General features: G+C 50.1%; 1 protein-coding gene across 1 annotated transcript in view; it reads right to left on the bottom strand.

Moving 5' to 3' along the window:
* The window catches only part of Sgsm1 (small G protein signaling modulator 1), a 121,239-nt gene that overhangs the window by 89,348 nt on the left and 5,118 nt on the right, over window positions 1-26,773 (bottom strand). Inside the window, exons 3-5 of the mRNA XM_008849000.1 lie at window positions 7,780-7,855; window positions 4,595-4,757; window positions 686-838 (exon numbers count right to left, since the gene is read on the bottom strand). Of these exons, the coding sequence (XP_008847222.1) occupies window positions 686-838; window positions 4,595-4,757; window positions 7,780-7,855 (392 nt within the window). The remainder of the gene's footprint in view (window positions 1-685; window positions 839-4,594; window positions 4,758-7,779; window positions 7,856-26,773) is intronic.

Raw genomic sequence — 26,773 nt, 5'->3', positions numbered from 1 at the left:
TCTCTCTCTCTCTCTCTCTCTCTCTCTCTCTCTCTCTCTCTCCCTCCTGAGATGACATTTACACTCTTTATATAGCAGACAGCACTGTACTCCCAGCATCTCAGTTAGCCCCAGTCTGACACATAGTAGATTCTCATTAAAGACTTAACAGGATGGGTTCCGATTCAAGAACACACTATAAAACTTTACATTAGATTAGTCTGAGCCAGGAGAGAAAATGTCCAGCCTCACTGTGTATTTTCAACATACCATGGCTCACCGAATTCATTCCTAGGCTTTCTGTGCGGCCGCAGCCACTCCTGTGCTTTTCATCCAGAAACAAGGGAGGCACAGAGAGGATAAGCGATGCCCTGCTAGCAAATGGAAGAGACTGCAGAAGGAAGAAAGCCAAGGTTCCTAACATCTTCCTGTAATTGTGAAACCCCTGTTTCATGCTGTTCTTCAACATGTGAGTCTTCCCCAGTTTTCAAGCTAGGCTATTCAGGCTCACATGTCCAAGAAGTTTTTACAAATAAAACTCAAGGCCTGGCAAAGGGAAAACAGCTGCCAACGTACACGTGTATGCACGAGGATGCAGTTCACAGAATGACCAGGAGGTGGCAGAAGAGCACAGAGCGTATGCGAATGGGTGCAGTTCCCAGCACAGCCGAGAGATGACCGCAGAGCGCCAGCAGGTGCCACTCACCTGCTGTTTTCCACCAGGTAGTGCACAATTTTGTCTAGAACCTTCTCAAACAGGGCTGTGCGGATCCACAGGTGCTTGATGGCCAGTGGGGACAGGTTGGGCAGCTTCGGCAGTTTTCGCACATTCTCCTGCAGGCCCTGGATCTGGTTTCGCCTTCGAGACCAGAGAGAGGAGAGAACAGATACTCAGGAAAGAGGGATTCCACAGAAGAACGTCAGAAAACAAGAGCTGCTCTGAGACAGCAAGTAGTGAAGAGTAAAGCTCGGTGAGGGTAAAGATGTGGCGAGGAGACAACTGCACATACTGCTGACAGAAAAGCCAGATTCCGATATCTTCCCCCTCCCTTCCTCCCTCTCTCCCTCCCTCCTTACTAAGGAGCGAGCACTGGCTTGGATTTAGGTCCTTTAATGGCACCCTGCTGCCCCCGGGAAGGTAGTTGTGTACTAGGGCCATGAGGCACCCTTTTGACACCACGTCACTTTTCTCTCCAGCAACACCCTAACCGTCAACCCGTCTCACTCCATGGTTCCTAGCTGCAGCCTTACACAGCTTCCCACAGCTCCCAGCTCTCCTGGAAGCCCTTTTCACCTTCGGAGCGTCCCGGTTCCCTCCCCACATTATCCGAGGCTGCCCTTTGCCCTCTGAGTCTCTGTGAGGATAGCTACAGGATTCGGCTCAGCAGTTAAAAGCACTGGCTGCTCTTGCAGAACACCCAAGTTTGGTCCCCAGCACCCACATGGTCTCTAAAAACCATCTGTGACTCCAACTCCAGGGGATCTGATGCCCTTCTTCTGGCCTATTACATGCAGGGGTTCACTAACATATACACAGGCAAGACACTTATACACATAAAAATGCATATATTGCTGGGTGTGGTGGCACATGCCTTTAATCCCAGTACTTGGGAGGCAGAGGCAGGTGGATCTTTGTGAGTTTGAGTCCAGCCTGATCTACACAGCGAGTTCCAGGCCAGCTGGGGCTACAAGGAGACCCTCTCTCAAAAAAGACCAAAAAAAAACCCACATATATTTAAAAATCCCTGGGGCTACAGAGATGGCTCAATGGTTAAGAGTGCTCACTGCTTTCCAAGAAGACCCGGGTTCAGGTCTCAGTGTCCATCTCAGGAAGCTCACAACCACTTGTAACTACAGTTCCGAGTATCTGATGCTGTCTTCTGGCTCCTATGAACACCTGTATGCACGTGGCATATACATGAGCATGTGCGCGCGCGCGCGCACACACACACACACACACACGCGCGAATGAATGAATGAATAAAAAATAAATAAATAATAAATCCCTGCCAATGTTGCCCTTCATGTCTGTGTCTCCAGAGCCTGGCACAGTGCCTGGCACACAGGAAATGCCAGTGTATGTGAGAGAGTGATGCTGAGAATGCTCCCATATGGTCCCTAACCCCTGCACCGCAATGTCGCTACCTATCCTGGGGAGACCCTGGAAGTCCTTTGCTTGAAGATGCCATCCAGGAGACCTGGGAGTTAAGCAGGTGGGCTGAGGCACCCAAAGCCCAGTCAGCTGTGATGTCATTCCAAATGGGAGCTAAACCCTGAGCTCTGCCCACCACACAGTGCTGGGGGATGAGAACAGAGGATGGGGGCTATTTCTCATTGGTTATTGTTTGCCATGGCAGAGGTGGCAAGCCTGGGTCATGTGTTAGAGGCTGGTATTTAGCTCATGCCACTGGGAGAGGTGAACCTATAAGGAGGGCACTATGCCAGGTGAGGTAGTGCAAACCCACCATCTCAGCACTTCAGATAGGCTGGAGCAGGAGGATTGTCATGAACTCAAGGCTAGCCTGAGCTGTGTGGTAAGTGGGACTTTGTCTCAAAAATCAAATAGGGGTGTGGTCTAATGGGAGGTTTTAGGCTATTAGGGTGTGCCCTGGAGGGATTGTGGGATGCTGGAATCCCCCCCCACCCCACACCACTCCGCTTCTTCTCAGTCATGACATGAACAGTCCACTTCATGAATTCAGACTGTGACAAGCTGCCTCACTATAGGCTCAAAGCAATGGGGCCCATTGATCAGAGACAAGGACCTTAAATCCATGAGTCAAAGCAAATCTTTTCTCCTCTTTTTTTTTTTGACAGGGTCTTCCTAGGCCCAGCCTTCCTGGAAGTCACTAGGTGGACCAGGCTGGCCTCAATCTCACAGAGATCCACCTGCCTCTGCCACCCAAGGGCTGGAATTAAAGGTGTGCACTACCATGCCCAGTGTACCTTTTCTCCTCATACATCACTTACCTCGGGTATTTTGTTACTGTAATGCAAAGCTGATTAACACAGAGCAGGTTTGTGTCTTCCCTTCCCTTACCTGGGTCAGACACTGCCAATCAATCCACACATTCTTTCCCACGATGCCCAATCCTGGCTTCAAGAATCTTTCATAACACAATCTTCGCAAGTGTTACAAGCACCAGCTGGAGCTGAAACTGAGCTGTCTTCCATGCTAGGCTCCAAGTTGGGTTTGGATGTGCATTTTGGATCTGAGGTCAAAGCCCTGGCCACAGGTACCATGCACCAGGCTCCATCTATGAACTACCCCAAACACACACTCATCCAACCACAGAGACAAGTGAGTGAAGCCGCTTTCCCTTCAGAAACTACCTCAGGGTGGCCAGGTGGACAAGACCACGTTGTTTCTAGCAAACCTTTGCCACCTTGCATTTAGAACAGTGGGCGGGGTTGTGAAGATGGCAGTGTGGGCAAAGAGGAGTGGCATGCAGATGACCAGCACCTGTGTAAATACCAGGTGGTTGTGTCGGCACACTGGTAAGCCCAGCACGTGGGAGGAAGAGATGGGATTCCCCAGAGTAAGCTGGAAAACCAGACTAGCCAATCAGTAAGCTCTGAGTTCAACTGAGAGACCCTGCTTCAATGAACATGGTGGAGAGTGATTGAGGAAGACAACTGACATCACCCTTTGGGCTCCACTTGTACAGACACATGCATACACACACACATGCAAACATACATAATCATACACACACAAAGATAAAACAGGGTGTGACTCCAGCTGGCACTTATTCACTCAACATTTATCGTGTGGGCATGGACCAGGGAGCTAGACCCTCCCCCAGAGGCTGGAGACACAGATGTGGCTGCCTGTTCTAATGGAGTTGAGGGAGCCAGCCAGCAATCAAGTTAACAGTGAATGAATAATTAATGAGCAATTACAGATGGGCTAAGAATCAGGAATAAAACAAACAAGGTGAAGGGATGGAGGCAAGGACGCAGGTTTATAGAGCTAGGGGAGAGATGGATGATGACAAGAACCAGCCCTGAGTGTCACGGCTGGCTTTGCCTGCCACCTTGGCCCACCTGGGAAGAGGGAGCCTCAATTGGGGAACTTTCTATATTGGACTGGCCTGTGGGCCTTTCTGTGAGGCATTCTGTTGATTGTTTGGTGATGTGGGAGGGCCAGGTCCACTGTGGGCAGTGCCATCTCTGGGCAGGTGGTCTTGGGTTGTATAAGAAAGCAGGCTGAGCACAGGTCAGAGGAGCAAGCCAGTAAGCAGCTTTCCACCATGGTCTCTGCTTCAGTTCCTGCCTCCAGGTTCTTGCCCTGAGATCTTGCCCTGGCTTCCCTCAAGGATGAACTGTGATCAGGAAGTGTAAGCCCAATAAACCCTTCCCTCCTCAAGGTGGTTTTTGTCAGAGTATTTTATCCCAACAATAGAAAGCAAACTAGAACACAGATTATCAGGCTGGTGAGAGAACAGAGGGGACAGTATGTGCAAAGGTCCTGAGGTGGGTAAGCCTGGCAGCTCTGAGGAAGAGAAAGGAAAGCAGAAAGTCAGGAGCTGTGAGTGCTCCAGGGCCTGAGGGGGATGTGGCATGCCCTGAGGGGAGGGGCTGCTCCAACCAATGCCCCACATGTCACACTCACGCGCTCTCAATCAGTTGTTCCAGATCCTGGACTTTGCGACTTAGCTCCTCAGCTGGAGGGAAGCTCTTGCCCACCTTCATGAAGAGAGCTGCAATCTTGTTGCTGCGCAGGAAGCCAGCTGCCCTCCGCCGCAGCCCATGCAGGACGCAGGCCTCCACAGCCGCTGCAGGGACACAAGGGTCAATAGCTATGTCTTGCCCACACTCGTCAGTGCCAAGGGTGACTTAGAGCAACAGAGAAAACACATACATGCCCTCTGCCACATGCTCCAAAGTAGGCAGAGAGCATAGTGGTTAATCCAAAGCTGGGGCCCAAGGTCAGCTGTTGGGGGACCCTGCTGCTAAGGTTGCAGTCCACCATATCCGGATAGCTCTAAGGAGCTCGGCGCTGTATGGAAGGACTCCCTTTCTCAGTGGGGGGCTTCCTGCTCTCTGCCTGACCTTATCTGGAAAGTACCACCAAGCACGGATGCCTGGCCTTATTTGGAACATGACCTTTGGCATAGTTACCTGCAATAAAACTGTCCCCAGGTTTTTTCTATATGATAATTAGGCATTGCCCTATAGTCGGATGATAGGATGCCCCTACCACATGTAAACAAAGCATACTATGAGCACCTATCAGCTGAGGCTTTGGCTGCTGCCTCCACCCTATATTTTTCCCTGCCCCCCAACTGAATAAATGTGCTGTATCCCTGAAACTGACTCCCAGAAGGTCTTTTCCATCGTGCTCACTGGCGGTCCTGACCCTGTCAGTTGCCTCTGCTCCCTTTGTTCTCACGGATCAGTGGCCAACAGCCCATGAGGGGAGGGAGAGACCCACAGTCAGCCATGTCTGCTCATACCCTCTGTCAGCCATTGGCCCAATGTGAGACTGTGGGCAGTGACTTCCCTTCTCTGTGCCCTGGCTTCTGCCCCTTGAAGGGGGTACAAGGAATATTAACCTCCCCCAGATGCCATTAGAATGGGTGACAAAAGTACTCAGGGAATTTTTAGCAGAGCCTGACATGGTCAGTGCTTTATGAGTGATAGCTGTTATTACCGCCAAGGAAGGAGAAGAGATTGGACCACAATATGGCCAAATTTCATCTGAGTTAAAGAATTACATCATCATCATCATCATCATCATCACCACCACCATCATCACCATCATCGTCATCACCACCATCATCATCACCATCACCACGATCACCACCATCATCATCACCATCACCACCATCACCACCACCATCACCATCATCACCACCATCACCATCATCACCATCATCACTGTGACTACATCACAGCTAATATTTATACATCTCACTTCACTTCTGTCATGGCCTAGAAGAAACCTGTTCCCACTTTTCAGGAGAGGCTGAGAGAGGTGAACTAACTTCCTTAAGGTCATGCAGCAAATGAGGTAGGATTCAAACCCAAGTCTGAGGTCAGGCATGCATACATCACACTGGTAAATACAGGATCTTGAAAAGGAGCATTCTGTAGTCCCCTTCCCACTTCAGTGTTTCCCCCTGGGGCCAAGACATGGGACATATCTTCAGGACAAGACACTGGGTTGTGGTCTGGGTTCTACCATCAACTCACTACTGAGCTCAGCAGAACTACTTTTCCAGCTGGGCGTGGTGGCACACACCTTTAATCCTGGCACCTGAGAGACAGGGGCAGGCGAATCTCTATGAGATAAAGGCCAACCTGGTCCACATAGTGAGTTCCAGGCTGGCTGGGGCCACAGGGAGACCCTGTCTAAAAGAAAAGAAAATTTTTTAATTGTATTATTTCTTTCTCTGGCTTAAATGAGTCCTTCTGGGCAAACAATTGAACAGGCCACGCCGATGGCCCCTTGCTTGTTTCCAACACTGCTGGGAACCTTCTACCTTCTTGCTTCCTGTTTCCTACTGTGCAAGGACGCCTAGCCAGCCTGCCTGCTTCAGCTCACATGCACCACCTGTAGGGCTGATGACATGCAGTAGGTGCCTTACAGGAAAAGGGAATATATAAGTGATACTCCTCATTGAGGACCTGCTGGGTGTCAGATAATTGTAAGACTGACCTGACCCAATACTTGTCACTAACTCCAGAAAGGAAGCACTCCAATGAACACCATTCCCAGAAGAATGGTGTGTGTACCACTCAAACAGCAGTGAGCAGCTCTCCTGGGATCCAGAGTTTGGCAAAGCTTATGTGTAGGGGAAACGCCAAGGAACTTGGGGTACTTATTGCTACTGTTGTTTGGGTTCTGTTTTGTTAGTAATTGTTTCGTTTTGAATGAATGACAAATCCTGCATAATCTGCTGCAGAGAGAAAGTCTGGGCATTTTCCTTGGGGCTCCCTTAGAATCTGGATTTTAGCTCATCCATGCAATACTTTAGAAATAAATGTTCAGGGGCTGGAGATATGGCTCAGCAGGTTAAAAGCACGGGCTGCTCTTGCAGAGGACCGGGGTTCGACTCCCAGTACCCACATGACGGCTAACAACTGTCAGCCCCATGTGTGGTGCCCCAGCTCTGTGAGCAAGAGAGGGCAGGCTGGCTAGGTTTCCTTGCTCAGGGGTCTCCACAAGGTCAAGATCATAGAGGGGACTTCAGTGTGAACTTTCCTACGAGACAGTCTAAATGTTAAAATTCCAGAGAGAAACATAAATTCCCACTTAAATACATCAACCCACTGGGAGCTGAAGGTGACCTCAGGTCCAGATGTCCAGGAACCAGGCAGTGTGGTTCTTTCTGTTTCCTCATGAACAGGACTGGTTACAGAAGGAGTCTGGAACACACTTGGGGTCCCAAGATGTCTGTGCTCAGTCAGCTAAATGCGATGCTCCAAGCCACAGCCTTAGCTCTCATCATACTTTTTAAAAGTCCCCATTCAATCCTCACCCTTTACCCAGCAAAAGTCAGAGGCAGAGGCAGGGCAGGGCTGAGACCCTTCCTCATGGCCCAGGGGCCGGGCCAGTGTGACGCACCTGCTGGGTGAACCACAGTCACCTCCCACAGGATACAAGAAGCCTCCGTGACCATTCCTCTCACTGTTCTCTATTTCCAAATCCCATGACAGAGTCTCTTCAGGATCCCAAAATAACTTGAGAGTCAGAAAGCCCAGCATGACTTGGAGCTGGCTCACAGGCACACCTCCCCCGCAGCAGCCCCGCAAGGAAGCCGCTTCCCAGGCCATGGCGGGCCACGGACTCACCACAGAAGGAGATGATGTGGCTGCTGTCCTCATGGACAAACTTGCGGGTGACAGCCTCTTCCATGATTTGCTTCACCTGTGGTGGAAGACACTGATGGGACAGGGGCGCTGCACCCCAAGGCCCATGCTGCACCCTGGTGCCTTGTTTCAGGCAGGTCTGTGGCTGATATAGCTATTCGAAGTCCATTTCCCTTAATTACCAGTTCAGGCTCTTAGCTTCTTCAAGGTGGCACAAAAATGCCCCTTCCTGACACAGTTCCCAGAGTGTCCCCAACCCTGGCCCACCCATCACAGCTCCTTCAGTGGACTTGCCGCTATTTCTGCTCTGTTCCCTCCTTGGTTCCCTGTCTGCATCCCCTTTCCAGAATACAAGTACCCCTGCTTGGTCTTCTAAAGCATCCACAGAGCCCAGAACTATGCCTGGCACATAGTAGGCACTCAATAAAGATTCCCTCAATGAGTGAGTGAGTTCGTGGATAAAGGAATCAGGAGGGTGGTATGGGGACAGTGAACACTGGAATCCAGGAGACCTGGGTTCAAATCCCTGTGTGGGAACCCAGTATGTTTGTGAGTGAGCTTTAGGAAATGGGGGATCCACCTTCCCCAGGTAGCAGAGAGGTGACCTAAATGTGGACAGAATCCTAGCAGGAGTCCCCATCGGGGGCTGTATGCTTTCCTCACCAAATCCATTCTCTGGCAAATATTTCCTGAGCATTTTCAGGATGCTGAGCAAGGTCACTGTGGGGGAGGAGGCCATGCCTCTGCAAATGGCACTGGTCCTCTGGAGCCTGGACACCCTCTGGCTTTCCTGGATCTGCCCCCCACTTTGCCTATAGGCCCTGAGTCAGGCATTGTGGGACTCAAGCAGAGTCCCTCCTCTCTGGACCTCAGTTTCCCCATCTGGAGACTGAGGTCAAAAGATGATTCAAAGACCTGTTCCACTCTGTCCCAAAAGCTGATGTGGGATGAAGGGGCCAAATTCTGAATCTCCCACCAAGCAGGACCCTGTTCGACTCCCCTGCAGTCCATCCACGTAGCCCCCAGAACCTGCTATCCCCTCCTCCCTTTTTAAAGGTTACCTCCCAGAGGTAGACAGGACTTAGAACACCCATCAGCACCCTGACTGGAGGACCATGCCAAGCACTCAGAGGCAACACACCCCATCCACACCAGCACTAGCTGTGTGAACAGCTCCTGGCTCCCTGCTTAGCACTCAGCTTAGAGCTACCCAGCTTCACAGGAGCCTTTCTAGGTCTGAAATCCAGCAAAGCCACATGCAGACTGGCCCCATTTGACCCTTGTGGAAACAGAGGTTTGGAGAGGTGAAGTGGTCTGTACAGGATTGCACCACAGCTGGAAGGGATAGAGTGCAAATCACATTTATCACAGCTTTTCCATCATGCCTTCTGAGATAGCTGGCCTTTCCAGTACCAGCTGTGCTGCCTCAGGCAAATTGTAACCGCTCTCTGGGCCTTAGCCTTATCATTGGCTTAAGAGATTATGGATGAATCAAACAAGGGAGTGAACAGGATGTGCTGAGCACAGAGCCTGAAACACAGTGTTCCCACAACAAATAGTAGCTGTGTGCAGGCCATTAAAATGCCCCAAACTGGGGTGGGGGAGATGGCTCAGTGGTTAAGAGCACTGGGTGCTCTTACAGAGGACCCAGGCTTTGTTCCCTGGAACTGGAGTTACAGATGGTTGTTTGCCACCATGTGGGTGCTGGGAACAAAACCCTGGTCCTCTGCAAGAGCAGCCAGTGCTTTTAACCGCTGAGCCATTTCTCCAGCCACTTGGTCAGAGAGTTTTATCACAGCAACAGAAGAGTAAGTCAGAGCAGTTTTCCAAAACTTGTGCAGTCAACCTGCCTCTCCGTTCTCTACCAGCCCTTCAGCTCATGCCATTGCCTCTTCCCCGCAGTGAGGCCCGATCTTCCCATATCCACCTCCAAGATCCTCAGCAGAATGCATCTGGAAGGACCAGGTTGAAAGGGCGTCAACGTAGTGGTCAGAGAGAGTATCAGTCTGGACACCAAGGTCTTGGACAGTGTCACACAGCAATCAAACCTCACAGTCACACACAGTTCACTCTGCCCAACACAGCAGAACACATGGGGCTTCTCAGATTCACACGTGACAGCTCCAAGATTTAGAAGATTTAGGTTATAAAGGAAATCCTAAAATTCTTTAGCAGATGGAAATCATACAGAGCATCTTCATATTGTGTGTGTGTGTGTGTGTGTGTGTGTGTGTGTGTGTTTTACTAGGAATTGAATTGAATCCAGGGCCTCACACATGTTAGGCAAGCACTCAACTGCTGAGCCCTAGCCCCAGACAAACTTCCATGAACACAGTGGAGTGAAATTGGAAATCAACAGATGGAAAATCTGGAAAATCCACCAATGCATGGAAATGCAACAGCCTGTTCTTAAACAGTGAACAAATCAGAGAAGAAATCACAAAGAAATTAGAAAATACCTTGAGATAAGTGAGAACCAAACACACTATTCTAAAGCCTATAGACGCAGCAAAATTCCTGCCGAGAGGGAAATTATAGCAGGAAATGCTGATGTTAAAAGAGGAAGGCTCTCAGGCCAACAATTCGCCTTTACAGCCAAGAAAAGCAGAAAATGGTTAAGATAAAAAGCAAGCCGATAGCGAGAAGGAAGCAACAAAGACGAGTAACGGGCTGGCAAGTGGCGCAGCGGGTAAAGGCACTGGCAGCCACGCCTGAGCACCTGAGTTCAACCTTTGGGACCCACATGGTGGGAGGAAAGAGCGGACCCCCCGAAGCTGTCCTCTGACCACCATATGCATGCTATGGCATGTGCCCACACACAAAAATAAATAAACAAACAAGTGTAATAAAGCTTTTAAAAAAGAACAGAAAAGTGGGAGAAAAATTAATGTGTCCAAGAATTGGCTTTTCTAGAAGTTCAACAAACGACAAATTTTACCTGCCATGAATAAGGAAAACAAGAGCACTCTAAAAGTTAAAACAAGAAATGGAGCCTGGAGAAGTGGCTCGACGGTTAAGAGCAGTGGCTGCTCTTGCAGAGGACCTGGGTTCAATTCCCAATACACACAAGGCGGCTAACAACTGTCCATAACACCAGTTCCAAGGGAATCTGACACCCTCTTCTGAGGGGTCATACATGCAAGCAATACATTCATACACATAAAAATAAAAATTAATTAATTAAAAATTGGAAAAAAATCTTTAAAAAAGAAACATTATAAAAAAGATGGGCGTGGTGGCTCACTCCTTTAATCCCAGCACTTGGGAGGCAGATCTTTGTGAGTTCGAGGCCAGCCTGGTCTACATAGTGAGTTCTAGGACAGCTGGGGCTACAAAGAGACCCTGTCTCAGAAAGACCAAAAACATAGGGGCTGAAGAGATGGCTCAGCGGTTAAGAGCTCTTGCAGAGAACCCAGGTTCGATTCCCAGCACCCACATGGGAGCTACACACCATCCTTAACTCCAGTTCCAGGAGAATCCGAAGCCCTCTTCTGACCTCCGCGGCACTGCACGACATGGGTGCACTCACATCCATGCAGGCAATACACATACACATAAAATAAAAACAATAAATAAAAAAAATATATATTTTATTAATGGACCATGTGGGGAACCACCACTGGGAGTGCAGAAAAGGAAGAATTATATTGTTTACAATTAAACAAGTAGATGCCGACAGATTGGCTAATAAAGAAAACATAAAGAAATTCTGAGATGCACACAACCTGCTTGGTGGCTCCTGAAGAGATGGAAAGTCTTCGGGCTGGGAGGATGCCTCAGTGGTTAGGAATGACTGCAGCATAATCATGAGGACTGGAGTACAGATCCCAGCACCCATGGAACAAACTGGGAGCCCCTTGCATGTTTGCAACCCCAGCTTGGTGTGTGTGTGTGTGTGTGTGTGTGTGTGTATGTGTGTGTGTGTGCAGGACTGCCAGGGGTGCTAGACTGTGAACGTGGAGAGACCCTGACAAAGAAATAAGGGAAAGAGTGACAGAGGAGGACACCTGCACCCTATTCTGGCCTCTGCATGTATGTGTAGGGTACACGTGGGCACACAGACATGAGAACATGCATAGAGAGAGATTAGATAGATGATTGATAGATAAATGATAGATAGATGATAGATAGATGGATAGATAGATGATAGATAGATAGATAGATGATAGGTAGATAGATAGATAAATAGATGATAGGTAGATAGATGATAGATAGATGATAGGTAGATAGATAGATAGATAGATAGATGATAGGTAGATAGATGATAGATAGGTAGGTAGATAGATAGATAGATGATAGATGATAGATAGGTAGGTAGATAGATAGAAAGATAGATAGATAGATAGATAGATAGATAGATAGTCTTAACCGGCATAGTAGTAGCATGGAAAGTGAATCAATAAACTAAAAAAATCCCCCAACAAAGAAAACCTCAGACCAGCTGGCTTCACTAGTAAATTTTTCTAAATTTTAGCAGAATTAAACCAATCCTTCTTACTCTCAATAGTACCTTGAAAACAACTATTCAAAGACACAAGAAAACTACAGGCCAGTATTTCCGATTAATTTCTCTATAAAAATCCTCATGTGCTGGGTGTAGTGGTGCACGCCTTGAATCCCAGGACTCAGGAGGCAAAGGCAGGTGGATCTCTGTGAGTTCGAGGCCAGCCTGGTCTGAATAGCCAGTTCCAGGCCAGCTGAGGCTACAGGGAGACCCTGCCTCAAAAAGACCCCCTCCAAAAAATCCTCATGTGCCAAAAGACGTTACTGGCACATAAAAAGAATAAAACTTAATTTATAAAACAAGTGGAGAGCTGGTGAGATCACTCAGCAGGTAAAGGCGATTGCTGCCAAGCCTGATAACTTGAGTTTGATCCCTGGGATCCACATGGTAGAAGGAGAGGACTGACTCCTGCAAACTGTTCTTATCTTCACATGTATCAGCCTACACACACTTCATGATAAATAAATAAATGTAAAAAAATTAATTTAGCTAGGCGTGGTGGCGCATGCCTTTAATCCCAGCACTCAGGAGGCAGAGGCAGGCGGATCCTTGTGAGTTCAAGGCCAGCCTGGTCTACATAGTGAGTTTAGGTCAGCTGGGACTACAGGGAGACCCTGTCTCAAAAAGACAAAAAAAATTTTTTTTAATTGATTTTAAAAAAAGTCAGTAGAGGGCCAGATATGGTGGCTGAGCAATAGCTCGCTGAGCCTGCAAGAGCTTGGCTGTGAGAGCTTGACTTTTGATGGTGGGATCTGAACTCTGGTCTTCTGAGTCCTGGCCCTCTGAGCCTTCCTGCCCAGGCAGTCTAGTCTGGGACAGAGGGGTCTCTGCTAATGGGCTGATGACCCCCCACACAGTGCATGTCTGTGTCCTCTGCAGTGGCTGGTGCTGTCTTAAGCAGGTGGGGCCTTCTTGCCAAAGTCCTCCTGCTCCTTGGAGGTGACCATCTGTCTGCTACCCCAGAGGCTCTACACAGAAGCCCTGCTGCCTGCCTGTGTGCTGAGAAGCCTGGTTCCATCTGCTCTGTGTCCCCAAAAGAAAGCCATGAGCCTCCTCAGGATGTGTGGCAAGTTCCCAACTTTCTCTCGGGGCCAGGGAGGGGGATGGGAAATGCTGGCATCAGAAAGTTCTGTCAGCAGATAGTAGGCACCCTCAGGCTGGCCTTCCCCTCAGGGTCTCGGTTTACCTTTCTGGCTTCAGAGACCTGCCCAACTCCACTTTCTAGACTGTCTCCGCTTCCCTCCATTCCCACCCCAATATTCCTCTTGCACTTCCGGAATCAATGCTGTGCTAGGTCATCCCACCCCCTACCCCCACATACTGTGGTGGCCTGGCTTGTGTGTCTCCTCCCCGTAAACTTGTTATGTTGGAACTTTGTCTTCTAGTAGCTCAGAATATGATCCTATTTGAAAACAATATCTTTAAACTGAGGTCATCAGGGTGGCCCTTATTCACTGGGACCAGTGCCCTCACAGGAAGAGGAACATGGACACAGGCCACTCAAGAAGTTTGAGACAAGAGAAGATGGAATCTAGAAGCCAACGAGAGAGCCCTGGACCCAATTCTTCCCCCACAGCCTGGGGGACTAAGCAGCCCTGCTAACACTTCCACCCTGGACTTCAGCCTCCAGAGCCACACAGGCATGAAAGGAGCTGTCCAAGCTTCCCCAGGAAGGGCTCTTGTCTGAAACCCACCCAGTTGCAGCTGTCCCTTCTGCTAGCTTCTCCCTCCTGCCCTTTCCAGGTCACCCTGCAAGGGTAAAGCTGGTTCCTGGTCTCTCCTGCCTGCGGACTCCCAGCACCCCTCTTTAGTCAACAATCTCTTTATTAGACTTGCTTCCTGCAAGCAGTTTGGAGGAAGAGCCCTCTTTTTCCTACAGGTGCCCTGACCTGCCACATGCACATGCTGTCTGTCTGAAGTCCAAAGCCTGGAGACAGAAGGCCATCTGCATACAGCCATGATGGGCAACTCTGAGAAGTAGAGTTCCTCTCCTGAAGTAACACAGCTGGGGCCCAAGGCTATCACCTGCAGAGAGATGACAGATGGCGGAGAGGACGCAGCAATAAGGGTGTAAGCAAGTGAGAGACCCACACTGGCTTCCAACACAGCTACAGAATCTCGTAGAAGTTAATGACAGGTTCAGCCTGGATCAAGAGAGGAGATGAAGTAGGTTGGGGAAGAACAACCAAGGTGGAAGCTTCCCACAGAAGGTCACTAAGGCTGTGGAAAGGGGCACGGGTACTACACAAGAAGCAAGAGTTTATGGCCACCCTAAGGGAGAGAAGCCCTCTGGGCAGACCAGGCCAGTGGGCAGGACCAGAGGCAGGGGTAAGGAGGCCCTTGGAGGAAGGCTGGAGGCCAGAACCAGCCCTTGTACCCTGGAAGGCTCCACTGGACTCTGTCCACTAGGAAGATGTAGGTTAGTGAGGCCCAGGGTGGCCAGGGGCAGCGGTGACAAGATGATATCCTGCCTATTGTGGCCTGTGGGATTTCCTAAGCTTTTGTATAGTTCAGGGAGCCCAGAGGGCTGGGGGGGACCTCAACCACATAGACCTTGTACCAGCTGGTTAGTCTACCCATCTGGGTCCACCCTGCTGGCACCTCAGGGTGCCCTTCTGTGAAGGGTACCTACCAACCTTCAGCGCTACGATAAGAACAACATGAAAATCACACATGAAAGACCTGGCCAGGCACCCACCACACACAGTAGGCCAGTCATTCATTCATTCATTCATTTTGAGGTAGGTTATCAGGTAGCTCAGGTTGTCCTCAAACTTCTTAAGTAGCTGAAGATGACCTTGATCGGATCCTCCTGTCTCCACCTCCAAAATACTAGGATTCCAGGAGTGCAACACCACACCCACTCCCAGCATTCTGTAGTTCTGGGGATGGAACCCAGGGTCTCATGCACACTCATCAAGCATTCGAGCAACTGAGCTATATCCCCAGGTTCACAGTAGGCATTTTATGACCATCAAGGTCATATGACTCCCCACTTTGAGCACTCCCCATGCTCCAGGGACTGTGTACAACCACAATCACCTACTATCTTCTAAAATCTCTCACTTTACAGATGGGGAAACATTTTTAGATAACTCACCCAAGGTCATGTGGAGGTGAGAGGAGTCTGACAGAAGGCCCTGGTTCTAATGGGCACCTCATCTCACACACAAGCTGCAGCTCATTCCAAGCCTTCAGCTTAGAGGAAGAGAAAGAGGAAGACAGAGCTTTGCTCACTATGCTCCAGTTGCTTAGTGGAGAACAAGACTCATGAGGGTATCAACACCCTGATTTTAAAGCTGTATGGAGGTGGTGGTGTGACTCGGGAGTAGAGCACCCACTCAGCACTCAAAAGAGAAATGCGTATGTGAGGCTCAGGGAGTTTAGGCGCTTTCCCCAGGGTCACATGGACCTGAAAGACCAAAGCTGAGATTCAAATTAAGTCCCTCTGAAGGCCTGTCCTGGCCCTTTGCTTCCAGTCCTGCCCAGTCCATTGTCTGAAAGCCTAAGGCTCTGAGAACCTTATGAGAAAGGAGTCTCTCTCTCTCTGGAAATGGAACTGCAACAGGGCAGGGGATGGAAATGTGGTTACAGCTGGAGGCCAGGGGTCTCTCCAGCATGGAGATTAAAAGAGAGACGGGGCTGGGAATCAGGACAGTGGATGTCCACAGAAGACTCTGTGCATGACACCCTGCAGGGGGTCTTTTGGGAAGCCTCAAAGGTCAGTGTGGTCTGTAAGCTTTGATCCTTCTCCAGAGGCCACTCTCTAAGGTCTTTGAACATCTCCCCCAGTGACAGGGAACTAACTTGTCTGAAACCAGCTTAGTTAACATTGAGGACCAGGTGTCAGGAAGCAAATAAAGAAGACAGAGGGCCCACCCTGAGCTGGGTGTGGCAGTGCACGCCTGAAATCTCAGCATTCAGGAGACAGAGGCAGAAGATCAAGAGTTCTAAACAAGCCTGGGCTACAGAGCAGAGACCCTGTGTCAAAATGAACAAGCGAGCTAGTCTAGGATGTGGAGTTCCCGACCAGGGTTCAGATCCTAGCTGCTCAGACTCTGGGAGGCTTGACAGGTAAAGGCACGAGGCATGCAGACCCTACAAACAGCAGTGAGGTGTAATGACATGAGTTCTCCATTGGGGGCACTCATGGACCTTAGGTGAAGGGCCACCAGTGAGTTCCTACCCGGGCTGTGCTGGGACCCAGCCCGTCTAGGGGAGTGGCAGCCCTACCCCTCCACGTCAGCCTCCACACCTGCCTCCATTCAGACATGGCCCTGCCCTCGCTCCTTCCACCTGTAAATATTTAAACAGCACACAGAGGGAGTCAGGGCAAGCTGAGAAGTTAGGCCTATCCCCCAAGCCAGGGAAGATTCCTGGGTCTGTTGTCTTCCTCTTATGTCTGCCATGAGTTCACGCCATCCTACAGCCCACTGGCAGCCCTGCCAGGTTCCAAATCTACTCCCACATCTTTGTCTCCCACCTGATGCCCCAGGATGTACTGAAGCCTCAGACTAGATGGGTCACCCAGAGGGTACCACTGCCCCAGCCTACAGGGTTGAGTTAAGGATTCTAGAAGCCACAGGCAGAACACCTCCTGTACATAGCTGGTGCCAAACCAACAGAAGCACTCTAGGAACAGGGCAGGAAACTGACGGTAGAAGTCACTATGCCCAGGTCAATTCTAAATCTGTATTTCACAGGGTTACCTCAGGCAGGGTTTCCTCCTGAAATGCGGCTAGACCTGCTCCAACTTACAGGGCCACTATGGGGCAATCTAATGCCCATGAGCAAAACATACCCAGGGCTGGTCATGGGGCCAAGCAAAATGGCCTTGAGCCTCTCTCTACCCTCTCAGCATGCTCTGCCCTTGGTACACACTGCCACACCCTGACACTCTTAAATTCTTCTGGGTTTGTTGAATGACCCTGAGCCCCTGGGTACACAGCAGGCACTCTATACATCTATCACTCTGATGGTGTTACTAGCCCTAATGCTATTAGCTAATGCTTATGTGGCTCTGTTCCAGAACTGTCCCCAGCTCCTGTCCTTCCTGATGCCACTGGTAAGTCAAAGGCCAAAGTCAGCAGGGTTTTTCTGTAAAGGGTTTGGGGGAAATGACCAGATGCTGTGCAGGAAGGCCCTATCCGTCCAGATCTCAGATGCAGCAGGATTTTTATAGTGAAAGCATGTCTCAGATGCTGCACAGGGAAACCCATGGGTTTTTTGTTTTTGTTTGGTTGGTTGGCTGGTTTTTGGTTTTCAAGTTCAACTGGGCATTCTGAATTTTTATTGGCTAATCTGCCAAATTATTTACTGAACCTGGAAAACCTAGTTTCAGGCCACATACAGGGTAGGTCACATGGTCTCCTTTCTTTGGGTGTTTCTGATCCTTAAAAAATGTAGAAACGAACATCTATCTTAAGGGTGGACACAACATACCGGACATGGCCCACAGGGACACCTGCCTGGAGGCACCCAGTACAGAGGCCTAAATGTAAGTCCCTGGAGCCACAGCTCCTCTGAGGAGCCTGTCGCCTCCATTGGGCCCAGCTAGGTCTCCTCCCCGCCCCGGTGGGTGGCTGGCACTTGCCCAGAGCAGCAAAGCATGAAGAGGTTGAGCAAGCACCCAGGGTGTTGTCTCTAGGATAGCGTCCCAGGTGCCAGCCTCTCACCCCCTAGGGACTGGAAAGCATCGTGTGCTGCTTTGGATGCCTGGAGGAAGGCTTTGCTCAGTGATTTAAAAACAAACAAACAAACAAACAAAAAACTTATCAGGAACACAGGAGGAAGGAGGGGGACTCAAAGGCCCCTCAGCACCCACGGACAACCCAGGTGCAGAGGGGTGGGTGCTAAAATTCTGCCTGCCTCAAAGACACCCCCTGATGCTGGAAAGATAGCTCAGTAAATGAAATATCTGCCAAGCCAGCATGAGACCAGAATTCAAGTCCCAGATCACAAGGACAGCTTGAGAAGCCTTCTCTACAACCCAAGAGCTTGGTTCTAAGAAAACTCATAACCTGGGCAGGCAGGGTAGCTTCCTGAAGGTAGGGATGGCTCACAATCCGAAGTACAAGTCAAAACTATACTTCTTCGGGCCTCAGTTTCCCCAACCACAAAAGCAGGGAGAGGACTCTCCTGCAAATGCCCCCACAGAGCCCCCTGCAGCTCCAGGAGGGTGCACATGCAAAGACCTTGTGGTACGGAAAAGCTGAGGGATTCTGGGGTTTTGATTTGCTATGGATGAGGCATGCAGAAAGGGATGTAGGGGTAGGACTGGAACAGGGTTGGTATAGGAGCACAGGAATATTTTGGGAGGTTGGAAGGCACAGACCCAAACAAACCTGCAGGAAGGAGGGGGTGCTGGTGCCTCCCTGAAAATTGCTCTGTTTCCATGGTATGGCCCCACCTTCCTTCTGGCTTCCCACACACCCTGAGCTCCCTCACATGTGCCACTCCTTCTGTGGGACCCAGAGGACACAGACACCTCCAACCACCTGACTTCAGTTTATCCAGACCTCTCTACTTCCCCACCCCCCCCACCACCACTCAGCTCTGAGAAAATCCCTCAGTTCCACAGGGCTCTCTCTTCCTCCTGTCACAGTCCCATACGTGGAGGTGTCCCCCAAGTTCCTCGAGTCTTGTGTCCCAGGACACCAATTATGAGCAGGCTCCGGAGTCGGCTTCCAACTCTTGCATGCACGATCTTAGGCAATGCATATCCACCTGAGCCTCAGCTTTCCCACCTGTAAAATGGATCCTACTCCTTTCTGCCTCATGGGCCCTCATACTCGACAGAGAATTCCACATCCGTAGATTCAATTCACCACGGCTTGAGAATATTAGAAAAAAATTTTCACTTACCTTGAACAAGTGAGGATTTTTAAAATGTCATTATCCTCTAATCATTATGGTAGAACAGCTATTTTCACAGCGTTTCCACTGTATCCAGTACCAGTCACCCGGAGATGATATACAGTCCACAGGAGGACGCACACAGGTTCTATGCAAATACTGTGCAAATCGGAGGGATGTGAGCACCTGTGGATTTGGTTATCTTGGGGGAGCCTGGAAGTGACCCCCCCGAGCCTGAGAGACCACGCATTCACAAAACGTTTTCCATGCTGGCCACAGGTGGTAACAGCTTTACACATTTTCATACGTAGCACCAGCAGCATCTGCTTCAGAGCATTCACCGTGTGCCTGCGAGGTGCTCTGGGGCATGATGTCATTCAGGCCTCACAATGACTCAGTGGGGTGCACACATCTCCATTTTACAGATGGGGAAACTGAGGCCTGGCATGGTTAAATGACTTTCCGTAGACCACACAGCTTAGCGGAGGATGGAGACACAAACCTTGGATAATCTGTCCACACTGATCCTGTACACAGCTGGTTCATTCACTCACTCATTCATTCATTCATTCATTCATTCAACAGATGCCTACAAATGCTTCCTCCAAGGGGAGTTTCACACACAGGAGGTGCAAGATCTATGGCAACTTGGATCGTGGGTGTTGGCATCATTATCTCTGTTCCTAGTGAGTTGGAGGCTGGGATTCGAATCAAGGTCACCCTGGGCCAGTTCCCAATGTCTGCCTCTCCTAGCCCACCTGGCACATACCGGCTGCCGAAGGAGAATCATGCCACCTTGAAATGCCGACCTCCAGGTCAAAAAATCTGGTCTTCGAAGGCTACCACTATATGAGGCCAACCATGTGACATTCTGGAAAAGCTATACCAACGGAAGCAGCAAAGGGATGGCAGATTTCCAGGGCCAAGGAGGGAGGGTGGCAGGGAGATGCAGGGGACGTACAGAACAGTGACAGAGCCTGTGACACCCGTGGTGGACACACGTCACACATATGTGTCCAAGCCTACAGAAGGTCCAGCTCCAAGAGGTACCCTTACTGTACGCCATAGGTCACTGTGACAATGATGATGCCATGGGGTTCTTTAGTGGTACCACATGGCCCCCAAGGGGATGCTGACAGTGGGGGAGGCTGTGTGTGGAGGGATGGGGTGCATGGGGAATGGGGTGTCTTCTACTTAGCTGGGACCCTAAACTGCTTGAAAAGACAGCTTATTTAAGAAAAATATGCCTCAGGCTCTGCATTGGGCTGCCAGCAGCAGCCTGAGCCACCCACACACAGGCTAAGCATGTCCTTTGGGCTCAGCAGCACAGCCAACAGTAGCCTTGGGGTCTCTCCTGAGACACTTCTGGTGGACTACCCAGAAGCCCTCCCTGCCTGTCCCCATGGAGGGCAAAGCTCAGGGCAGCATGTGGCCACCTGTCCCTGTTCATCCCTGGCCTATCCTTCCTGTCTTTTCTTTTTTCCCCAGACACTGCAAGGTGCTTCCTGCCTCGGTGCCTTGACACTGCGATTCCCAGTTCTGCTCCAGCAGCTCCTTTGCAACCACGAGCCTTAAATAACACCTCCTCCCAGAGCCCACCTTGACTGCCACTCTGGGTCACTCCAGCTCTCCCCCTGCTGTTTCCTTACTCCTTGAAGGATTCCCTGTGTCTCTTCCTCTTCTCTAGACTACGGGCTCCTGAGGAAGGGTCCCACCTGACTCCCTGCTGTCTCCTAGCTTTAGGCCTAGCCTAGATTGGTGAACTGGGCACAGAGAGTTCCAGGACAGACCTGCCACCAAGTCCTCCTGTCCTTCCTGGACCCTCCCAGATGGCACAGATTAGGAATGCCAGGCTGGGGAGGGTGGCCCATAGCCTAAAGGGGTGTAAGCCTGGGAGGCCAGGGAGGTGTGAAATTAGAGAGCCCTGGCCTGAGGGGCTGCAGTGTTGGAAGACTCTTTCACCTGCCCTAAATTGATGTTGGGGGCTGATGAGGAAACTAGGCCTGTGGCTAAGGTAACTAGCCTATAGTTAATGGTTTACCAGCTTGCTATAAATAGGTGCTGGGCATCATTCCCTGTCTGAGGACTCGAGGACAGGCCAGCCCAACAGGATGCAAAGAAAGGTGTTCTGGGCAGTTCCTACAAACCACTTCCCTTATTGCCCCATGTCAGTGCCCCCTTCAACAAGAAGACCCCCAGAACCCAGTTCTGGAATATCTCCTGGAAGCCTCTGAGCATAGAGCTGGCCAAGATGGAGTCACCATCACATGATGTGCAGCTGGAAGAGGATCCCAGCTTTACTCCACTCTTAGGGAAATGAGCCCAGAGCGTGCCACACATTCCTACCCACACCCGGAGACCGCCAGCCTTCCCCAGGTGCTCTGCCACTGCACACAGCTGAGCTCCCTGGCAACATGCCCCACCTCCAGACGCCCAGCACTGAGGACGAGCACACTATATTGATCCTAGAACAAGGCCTTCTGCTCCTGAAGAATGCCCAAACTTGGGGGAACAGTGGTTCTAAGCAACTGTAGAAAAACAAAAAACAAAATTTTCAAGGGTTTGCTTAAAACATATACAGATAAACAATGTATTACCTTCCTGGCCTTAAAAGAGAAAGCAGTGTGAATATTTTTAAGGGCTGGTTCCAGATCCTGCTGCCTCTTGCTGCCTGCTCTGTGTCCCTAGGCAATCACTACACTTTTCTGGGCTTCCGTTTAGCCAGGATGTGCCCCTCAGATGACTGAGACATTTTTTGCATTAAACATGTGAATGTATATGAAGTATTTAGCACACTATCTAGAACATGATAGAACTTTCTAGAAAGTTCCACACCTGTTTTTTTTTTCTATATAGTAACATTAGACATATGAATCTACTGGGCACTGGCAATGGAGCTGGTATGGTTGAGAAACAGCAGTGTGTGTGTATGCGTGTGTGTGTGTGTGTGTGTGTGTGTGTGAGAGAGAGAGAGAGAGAGAGAGAGAGAGAGAGAGAGAGAGATGTATGTCCACACACACTCCTATGTATAAATGTTGGCTCATATGTGTCACTGTGCATGTGTGGAGGTCAGAGGACAACACAGCCCAGGAACTCCAATTTAGAATATCTTTTTAAAAATATAAGTATTTTATGTGTATACATGTTTTGCCTGCATGCAGGTAAGTACACCCATGTCATGCAGTGCCCATGGAGGCCAGAAGATGGGGACAGATCCCCCAGAGCTGGAATTATACTAGCTACCATGTGGATGCTAGAAACCAACCCAGGTCCTCTGCAAGAGCAGCCAGTACTTTTAACTGCTGAGCCCTTTCTCCAGGCCTCCAGGAAATGCATTTTAAGTTTAACAACTGAATTGCAAATAAGGGCCTCTGGTTAGTGGGAAACATAGTGGCCAAGGCAAGCCTGGCACAGTGAGTGTTCGTTCATGTTTGTGCCGTGTCATCCTGCGGGGGCATCATAGACCGAGTGTCTGTCCCTTCAGAATTCCCATGCTGAAAACTTAACCCCCAAGTGATTATGAGGTCGGGATGGTGGAGCCCTTTGCACCCTATGAAAGAGGCCACAGAGTGTTTCCTCTCCCCTTCCCTCTGTTCTAGGGGGCTCCTGTCTGCCTCTCTAGAGCCAGGCCACACTGCCACCTTGATCTCCAGCTTCCAGCCTCTGGAATAAAAGACATTTCTGCTTAAAGCCACCCAGTCTGTGGTCTTTTGTCATAGCCTCCCTAGCTGCCTGAGAGGCAGACTGGCTCTGAGCCATATTGGGGCTATGCTTTGAAGGTACTGATGAGCACCAAGGGTATACCCTGCATGTAGCAAGCACAAAGTGTTGGCATAGTTTCAGGGCTGTGCACACTGGATCCAGCAGACACCTTGCACACCAGTGCACCTCGGACAGCATCTGAGACTTGTGGGCAGGCACAGGTGCAAGACAGACACCTCCACCATGGTAAATGGGGTTTCCTGCTGTGGGGGGGGGGCTCTCACCCCTTCTGACAGGTGCACAGCTGAGGTTTCAGGCACGTTGACCATCTCCCTGTCTGACACTTCCCTTCGATGCCCCTCAGGCTGCTTCTCCTTCCTCACAGGGCTGACTCTGCCCCCCTAGGCTTGCCGAGACTGTGAGAGCAGTCTGCCCCACTGTCATTGGCACAAAAGGAGCATGTGATCCAGGCTGCACCAGAGAGACCTGACTATGGAGTCAGCAGGGAGAACTCTCTCCTCTGCTGCGGTGCCAAGCTGGCAGATTGGATCCTGGGGCTCCTGGGTAACATGCTGTCTCACAGAGCCAACAAACACAGATGAAGGTAGCACCCAGAGGTCAGGGCACAGTGTCCTGATGACATCGCAGGCACCCCTGGATACAACTAGACCTGAACCTGCTCATCCCAAGCTTCACAAAGATTTGTACCAAGAAGTCCATTTTTAGCCTCTTTTCCCTTTCACTTTGTGTTTACATATTTATCTCTTGTTCTAGCTAGTTTTATGAATGCTTATTGAAGCTCTGCTGCTTCTGTGCTGTGTGACTTTGGTTGTGTTTATTAACCTCTCTGAGCTTCAGAGCTTGTCACCAAAGGGAAACTACTTCTTGTACATAGTTCATAGGATGATTGCTTTGTGGATTAAATGAGATAAGGCAAAATGCTTGGGATCCATGTGTGGTAGAGGAAATTGCTGGAATTTTACTAATTAAGCATAATTTACTAACTAATAACCAAAAGGGAATGTAATTGAGTCTCTGGATTTCCAGGGCTCCAGTGATTTGATTTTTACTTTAGTTTGGTTTTTTGGAGATAGGTCAGGTCATCCAAGCTGGCCTCAGACTCACTATGCAACAGCAGATGGCCTTGAACTCCTGATCCTCCTGCCTCCATCTCCCAAGTGCTAGGATTTCAGTGTCCGCCATGCCTGGCTTTCCATCTGGTTTTTAAATCTGGCCGTGCTGTGGTCCTGTATTAATAAACACCTACAGTCTGTTCCCAGGCAGAAGAAGCTACAGACTACATTCCCTCAGCTTCTCGTACATGAAAAGACAGAAAAACACACCACTGCCAGTGTTCAGTCCTCTCAGGCCCCTGGCTCCAGACATTCAGACTCCAGGGAGTCTGACCTGCTCAAGCTGAGCACTGTTTCCTAGGGGCATGATGGAAAGCCAGAGGTGGAGGGACAGCCTGGCCTGGCTACCCACCCCAGGATGGAGACAGCTAGGCAGGACTCAGCCCTTTCAGTTGGACTCCCACAAAGGGGCCATGTGCCTTTGGATCTCAGGAAACAGCTGCCTCTATTCATTTCACAGTGGAGCTGGAGCTGCAGTATCCACAGCCAGGGGACAGTAAGACCAGCACAGAGACCAGCAGGTCAGTGGAGACCAGAGAGGGCAGCGGGGTCCTTCCGCCTGAGGCTATCTCATTCTGGACAGTGTCGGTCATTCATGAAAGACAATGATGTCACACTTAGACAAAGGGATGTTCACTGGAGAGGGTCATACTATTCAAGAACAGACCACAATTCGCACCCAGGTCTGATCCCATAGTTTGGCCTCTGCTCTACCCGGCACAGCTCATGGGGACTTGTGGATTGTTGGTTTCAGCTCCAGTATAAATCAGAGGAGGAGTTTGAAGCCAGACCCTGGACTACACCATGGACACCTCTGCAACCTTAGATGAGTGGCCTGCCATCTCTAAGGTTTTCCATCTACCTCGAGGGACACCGCAAACGCTGAAAGAGGCTCAGATGCTACTTTACAGAAAAGCAGTGTTGTGTTTGAATAGCCTCAGCTGAGTCCCGCTTTGGGTGCAGTGCTGGTCCCAGAAAGCCTTATCAGCTATATAGGTCTTCAACACAGACTTGGCAAATTCAGAGCAGCGAACCGAGAGGAGTTGGTTCTCTGAAAGGGGCACCAGCCAAATATGACGTGTTGAGGCAGTGCGGTCAGCCAACCTCATCTGCCTGGAAAGCAGAGAAAGGAACCTTCAGCTGTGGCTGAGTGCTAAGGGCAGAAGTAAAAACAAGGGCTTGGGCCTCCTCATGTGCCACCCAGAGGGACACAGGGTCCTGACGAGATCACCAGAACCCCGAGATACAGCTGTACCTGCACCTTCATCACACCTAAATTCCCAAACACTTGAACCAATAAATCCATTTTTAGCCTCTTTTCCTTCACTCAGTTCCACAGCTAGCAAGTACTGGCTAAGGATTTACAAAAACACCTTGTCCTACCTGCCAGCCTCCTTCTAGAAGCTCTCAGCACCTCCAGGAGCCCCTCCTGGGTGGTTACAGGTGGAGACCCAGGTGGAGAGCTCAGAGACACGGGAAACCAGAAAGCCAGCTCTCCTGCCGCCTCAATGCCAGGATCCAGGGCACCCGAGCCTGCAGCAGAAACCTGAAGCCATCTAGAGCTCCCTGTGCCAAGTTGTCAGAGCTTGAAGACCATCAGAAGTAGGAAGGTGGCATTACGTTGTTCATGAGAAATTCTGCCTTCTGAAGCCCACAAACATGACCCACACAAGTGGACTTGGGTCAGTCCTGCCGGTATCTGCCTTCCGGAAGTCCTGCATGCACCCAGTCATAAGCAGTTTTAGAGCCTGTAGCAGGAGAGTGCTACAGTACGACGGAGGCTCCCCATTCAAGAACCCAAAACTTGGCAAAGAACAAGCCAGCAAGTTCTGCTCTTGCCCCATGCCCTGGCATCCTTGCTTCCTCCCCGTGGTCTCCCAACAATACTCAGAGGTTCCTCCCCAGTCAAAACTCCACCACGGCACCCCTGTAGCTCAGACTAAACACCAAAGCCCTACTGGCCACAAGGCCTGGCCCGACAAGCCCTGTTCTTTCTCCACTCACCTAGTTCACTCTGCTCCAGTCTCATCAGCCTCCTGGCTGCCCTCTGTTTCCAACTCAAAGATTTTGCACATGCTGGTCCCTTGGCCAGGAGACATCAATGTTGATCCCTCCCTTTCTTCCTCTTCCCAAAGGTCATCCCTCAGAGAGGCCACCCCAACTACTCCATGACCAGCCCTTTCCAGTGCTCCCCTTGGTTTCCCTCATAGTACTTGTCAACCTTCATACATATGTATCTGTGGTGTATGTATGTTAGTGTGATGTGCCTGAGTGTGCATGTGCTTATAGAGGCCCAAGGTCGACATCGGGTGTCTTCCTCAATTGCTCTTGATTTTTGTTTTTAATTTCATCTATTCATTTTTATTTTATGTGTATGAGTCTTTTGCCTGCATGTATGTAAGTGCATCCATGCATGAAATGACTGCAGAGGCCAGAAGAGGGCATCATATCCCTGGAACTGGAATTATAGTGTTGTTAGCTGCCATGTGGGTGCTGAGAACCCAATCTGAGTCTTCTGCAAGAGCAGCCGATGCTCTTAACTGCTGAGCCACATCTTCAGCCCCTCTCTACTTTATTTGTAGAGACAGGGTCTCTCACTGAACCTGGAACTCACTGATTGGCTACACTGGCTGGGCAGTGAGTCTGGGGAGCCTCCTGTCTCCACTTCTCCAGTGCTAGGGTTGCAGATTCATGCTACCGTACAGTGCTTACAGGGGTGCTGGGAATCTAGGCTCTTGTATTCACACAGCAAACACTTTAGCACTGAGCCATCTTCCCAGCC

The sequence above is a fragment of the Nannospalax galili genome, unplaced genomic scaffold, assembly GCF_000622305.1.
Source record: "Nannospalax galili isolate Female #2095 unplaced genomic scaffold, S.galili_v1.0 scaffold103, whole genome shotgun sequence".
Taxonomy (NCBI): domain Eukaryota; kingdom Metazoa; phylum Chordata; class Mammalia; order Rodentia; family Spalacidae; genus Nannospalax; species Nannospalax galili.
Note: the sequence above shows the minus strand (reverse complement) of the source record. Positions and strands in the feature narration are given on the sequence as shown.